The 6,000-nt window shown below is 40.0% G+C and overlaps 1 protein-coding gene across 1 annotated transcript in view; it reads right to left on the bottom strand.

Moving 5' to 3' along the window:
- The window catches only part of ttyh2 (tweety family member 2), a 56,517-nt gene that overhangs the window by 8,994 nt on the left and 41,523 nt on the right, over positions 1 to 6,000 (bottom strand). The window contains exons 6-8 of the mRNA XM_054598753.1: positions 5,425 to 5,497; positions 971 to 1,040; positions 805 to 860 (exon numbers count right to left, since the gene is read on the bottom strand). Of these exons, the coding sequence (XP_054454728.1) occupies positions 805 to 860; positions 971 to 1,040; positions 5,425 to 5,497 (199 nt within the window). The remainder of the gene's footprint in view (positions 1 to 804; positions 861 to 970; positions 1,041 to 5,424; positions 5,498 to 6,000) is intronic.

Genomic DNA, 6,000 nt, shown 5'->3' with positions numbered 1-6,000 from the left:
GAAAGAGCTCGAGTTGCAGAACAAATGAACTCCTCATCCAGCACTGGTTTAGTGAATCGGTCAAAATCTGTTTGGACATTTATGTTAAAAGTTTTGAAACTTCTAGGTTACATAAAACCGCCTCTTCATCAGCAATAGAAATGATTACATTTAAATTTGAAGTGAGGTCCTGCCCCACATTAACATACATTCCAGATTGTAGCAAATACCCCCTTAATGATTTAGATTTTTCATATATTATTTAATCAGTCAACTGTTCATTTATATGATTTTATACTGATATAACTAAAAGAAAATCCCAAATAAAGGTTAGTCAATATCCTTTCTTTATACTGCTAGATCTGGTTATTGGACCTTAATACATTAATAGTGTTTGGAGTACTGACTGAAATCCCTCAAAATTAAGTATTCTGTTATTGGTCAGATTCTTAGGCCTCTTTATGTGTTTTAATCAGATACTGCTTTATTAAAATCAGGACACGTTTCTAACTTAAGGCCACATTTGAATCCAGCAAGACTCAGATACCGGTACCCATCGCTCGCTCTTTGTGTGATTATTTTGTTAGCATAAAAAAAGCCACATTTGAGTCTAAACATACTGCAATCGGCCTGTAAATACCCTCTGTTTATGCTTTTAATCGTAGAATGTTACAAATGTAATACTAATGACGTGACTACAGTGTTAGCTACAGGCCTTGCTAATAGACGTGTACAAAATGTTACATTTTTCAACTAAATGAAGCAGTTTGAACCTAAACATGTCGACATCTATGACCTGTAAATCCTCAGCAAAGCCTTTCCTACCTGCTGGAAGGGGTTGGAGAGAGTCTGGTTGCAGTAAAGGTAGTAATGAACAATATCTGTGGAAAAAACACAAACAAATCATCAGTCTTTTTTTAAGTACAGTTAGTGTCACAGCCATAGATGTATTGCTCTCCATTAAAGCAACATGATTCCCAGTGAAACTCACCGGAGCCGATGACGCCCTTTGTCTGGCTCATGACGAACTTGTCAGGAGAAACGCAGAAATCACTTGTGCCCTGAAATACAAACAGGAGACGTGTGAGAGCAGCGAGCAGAAAACAGCTAAAAAGAAGGAGTGATTATTGAAATAAGGAGGTTATAAAATATAAAATTCATGAAGATCTTTTTAGAGAAGAGGGCCAAATACTCTACCTGACATTAATGGTTCATGAAAGTCTTTTTGACTTCATTCTTATCAGGAAATAAAGAATATCTTATAATCCACTTTAACATGTCTAGAAAGGAATACTTTTCAATTCTGTCACTCACAAGCTCTTTCACTCCACCTCACAGTGCTAACAAGAAGACCTGCCTTGGCAACACAACAAAAGTGAGGAGCGGTGGTCTCCTCCGAACGGCGCTGTCTGAATGTTAAATGTCCCTGGGGCTCGGGTCAAACACACTGCGTGTAGCTTAACCTTCTCTGGGGGGAGTTCTTCAGCAAACTCGAAGCTAGTTTGTTAGAAATAGTGGAGAAAAAAGGAAAAAGGAGCGCCGCAATTTAGGAGCAAGATTGTTTAAATTCCTGAAGGAAAACCAGTGATTCTCTGAGAATGATCTGAATACCCGCCGTCTGTAACCAAGAGTTCTGCGAAGGGGTGTATTTATTATGCATTGATGCATAATGCACAAATCTAACTGCAGCCTACACACACACACACACATTATTTAAAGATCCCCATGCACACACACAAACATCGTAAGTCAGTCAAGCACACAAACATCTGACATGCACACCTGTGATCACAGACTGTAGCCTCACAAGAAGATCCTCAGAAAGACAAACAAAGGCACCGTCCACGCACCAACACGCCACACCGGCATGCAGGTTTCCTGTGGACGTGTTGGTTGTCCGACATCATTAAAACGCAGCAGCAACACTCGTTCTCGTTTAAAGGGGGACACGGTAGTCTGGCTGCAGCGGCAAAGTACGTTCTCTGTGTTTAACTCTGAGCCAGGGTGGAGGAGAAAGAAAGACCTGCTGTGATTTTCAGTATTGTGTTTGGGGCCATTTGATGGCTAAGTGGCCACCGGTGAGTTGCACATAGGCATTAATGTCAATTCATTTTAGCCCCGAGATGGACTGATGACCTGTCCAGTGTTGACTACAGTCTGCAGCTCCCAAAAAAACCCAAAAAGGGTGCAAAGAGTGACATTGAGATGCCGTTTACGTTGTGGTAAAGACCTGTCAATCACAAGGCAGCCCCGCCCCAAAGCATACACCGCTTTATGTTCTATTTTACTCTAAATGTGATCATCATTTACTAAATGAACATCATGCTGTATTGAAGAAGACTTGAAACTAGAGATTGAGACCATAAACTCATGTTTACAATGTTTACTGAGGGAATAAATCAAGAGAGAAGTAGAGTCATTTTCTCATAGACTTCTATACAACCAGAGGAGTCGCCCCCTGGTGGACAGGAGAGAGAATGCAGCTTTAAGACACTTCAGCATTGGCACTTTTCAGAACCCGATGTTGCTGCGTTGTTTAACCATGACTGAAAATTTTGAAATATAATCATACATGTCATAAGTTAAAGCAAAATCTTCCAAAATGATTCACATTAGATTTAGGTTTTCTTACACAGTTAGTCCATTAACAATTATTCATTTGTCAAGAATTAATTGCATTTAATTAACTGCATGCAATGTGAGGATTTGCTTCTTTTCTCTCGAGTTTTTTGACTATAGGTCGGACAAAAAAAGCTTTTTGAAACCATCACCTTGAAAGTTTTCCTAATTTTAGAGACTAAATTATTAAACAATTGACAGCCCTACAGAGTATTATGTATATGGAAAAAAAAAGGTGTCATTTGTATTCAGAGCAGTGCAGACTGTGCTGAGTCACAGAGCAGAACATCCACACACACACACACACACACACACACACACACACACACACACACACACACACACACACACACACACACACACACACACACACTGTCTGTATAACCTTCATGCAGGCAGGTTGCACACACTCTATCTAGACAAACCAACACACATACACATGTCCGTACCTCTCACATTAACACAAAATAGAGAACCCACATTTATGCATCACACAATTATTCTCTCAAAGACATGACGCCCGATGATGGAGCCACTGATGGAGCCACTGATGGAGCCACTGTAGATTGCTCATGTAATTGCTTTTTTGCACAGCTGTTTGTATCGACGCTTTAGCAACTATGAGGGCTTTTTGAGCCGAGGTGTTTTGCTCTCAAAGCAGAGAAAAAGCCCAGTGGACATCGATCGTCCAGTCCAGTCAGGGTCAGCCTCAGACGAAACGCCAAAAAACAGACGGGTTACATAACCGGCCGACTTAAATGTCAAGAATTTGTGACACACACTGTGAGGGACAAGATGTAAGAATGATTTCTGTCCACAACATAAGACGAGAGTTAAATATCTCGATAACTTCAAGTCGGATTGGTATGAAAATTGCTTTGGACATTTATGGTCCCCCAATGATCATTTACAATTATTTAGATGGCCCCCTGAGCATTTTCGATCAAGCTAGGTCAATTTCTGCTTGACAAACACTTTGGTCTGGAAAAAGATGTCTGTAGATGTTCATGGATGGTTATCTGACGTTTCCTCTTCTGCTTCCTACAGGGCAACAACTCCCATTTGTTCACTTTTATCTAACGACCAGGTTAACCATGAAACAATAGAGGGCTGCATTTTTGAAGGCTGACCCAGGAAGTTAGCATTGCACTGGTTACCTTGAAAAAAAAAAAAAAAAAAAAGCCAATGGCGTTTTTCCTTTGGATTTTAGATTATTTCAGGAAATAAGCTCTGTGGCAAACAAAAACACTACTTGCAAGTTTTGTTCGGCAAGAAAGTCTTCACAAATACTACTGCACAAACATGAGTGTGGGTGTAAACACCACGAGGCTGTAAAGGCGATGACCTTTCGTAGTCTCATTTAGCCGTTTGTTTGCAAACTCCTCTTTAAAGAAATGTAAAAGATCCAAAATTCAAAAGAGGGGTATTTACTGACTTATTTTATTTCGTAGAACAAAATGGGAAAAGCTCTCAAGCTTATACTAACAACAGACCTTGTTTCAGGCATCTAAATACAACTCATTTGAAAAAGCTTTTAACTTCAAAACAAAAGGAAATGGATGTGCAGCGATACTCATTTCCAGGTTATAGGACTCATTCCTGCAGAACTCTATAGGATGCTGTTTTTATAGTATGTTACTAATGGCTGGATTGCAATGACATTTGCCGTGATATTCATGTTACCCAGAGAAAGGTTTTTGGTAGTTGTGAATTGTGCAGCCTGTTGAGCAATACATACTTGCAGGATATCGGACTGTCTTGGTTTCATAGCACTGGAATCACCAGGATCTCAAACATTGACCACAGGGAGCGTAGACTAAAGGATACGGATGAACAAAGGGAGTTGAACCAGGGACTAATTTGTTGCAACTGATCTCACCTCCTGCTGCTTTCCACCCAGTGCTCATTATCTCAAACTTAAATTCACTCTTGTTAAATCCTATACGGCCCCGAGTCAAAACACAACATCCACAACAAACCTAAAAAAAATAAAATAGCACACTTGCCCGAGGCAGGTGAGTCAAGCACCAGTGCTCATCCATACGATATTCTTTCAAATGTATCTCTGTGTGTTTATGCATCGCTCTAACTCTTGCCCTCTAGGTCGTTGTCATTTGGGGACGATAATGAAGCAAAACCCTGAAATGAATTACATATTCAGCATGATAGGCTTTAAAAGCCACGATTGGATTCCTGTTGTCATAATCCTTGACTTTGAATCAAGTTATTCAGCCTTGTATAATGATGCCGACGAGGTTTGTGTTTGGGATTTTGCAGTTTGCTGTTTGACAGCAGAGATCAGAAGCATACGAGGTGACAGAAAGAAAATTAGGCAGTGAGAAGACACTTTTAAACAACACTGAGTCACAAGCATTTTACTGAGAAGGTTTAACTAAACAATTAAGGCTAGAAAGACCCTATTATATGCAACATTTTGATTGAAAAGGCTTGATGCAAATGCAAAAAACTGCAGCTGCATCATTTGTTTGGTAATCTCTGAGAGCGTCGGAGGAAACAAGTTGTTGTGATGTAATCAATCTGACAATTGTTTCCCATCCTTTTTGCAATGACACACTGCAGATATTTTAAATGGATCCATATACACATGCAGGTACATGCACATAAGCAGACGCAGCAGTGTATAAGCATCTCTCCTCCTTCACCCCCGACACATTAAAACACATTTTTCTCAAGTGCAATGTGCGCGTAGTTAAAGCAATTTATCATCACAGTCAGGCTCGACAAGGATTGATTGCAGACCAGTTTAGGCTAGTTCATATTAGGGTAAGTGCGTTGAGTCAGAGGTGAAGAAGGGAAGCAGCTCACCACAGCAGTGGCCAGGTCAGCTCCCAGAGAAGTCCAGCTCAGGACCAGCGTCAGCACCCCGAACACCATCATCCTGCAGGGACACAAAGCAACAGCAGGGTCACGATGCAGCTCGCTAAAATAATCACTGAGCGCATTTAAATTGAAGCCTCGACAACCAGGACATTATCCAAGTGAAGTAAAGACGGTCATTTGTCCAATTAAAACACAATAATTAATGATTTGAATTGCTTGTTCCAGGAAGTTTTTTATAGTAATTGGTACTGATTACTGTTGTGTGCAGTATTTCTTTCATAAATCGCATCATTATAAAACTTGGGAGAGTACTTCATGTTTGTCATTTAAAACTGCAATAATTGATTTTTTGTCCAATTTGTGGCAGCAGAACCAAGACACAAACACAACACTGACTTGTCATCATCTTTAAAGTTCATATGCAGGACTTGTTAGCAAACAGATGCTTATTTACAGATAAGGAGCATTCATGTGACGGGATTGTGTCCAACTACTGAATGTAAGTCCATTCTCTTTTAGCTATATTTTGCTCTAAACAATCATAAAAGTATCTATCATTTC

The sequence above is a fragment of the Anoplopoma fimbria genome, chromosome 5, assembly GCF_027596085.1.
Source record: "Anoplopoma fimbria isolate UVic2021 breed Golden Eagle Sablefish chromosome 5, Afim_UVic_2022, whole genome shotgun sequence".
In the NCBI taxonomy this organism is placed as follows: domain Eukaryota; kingdom Metazoa; phylum Chordata; class Actinopteri; order Perciformes; family Anoplopomatidae; genus Anoplopoma; species Anoplopoma fimbria.
Note: the sequence above shows the minus strand (reverse complement) of the source record. Positions and strands in the feature narration are given on the sequence as shown.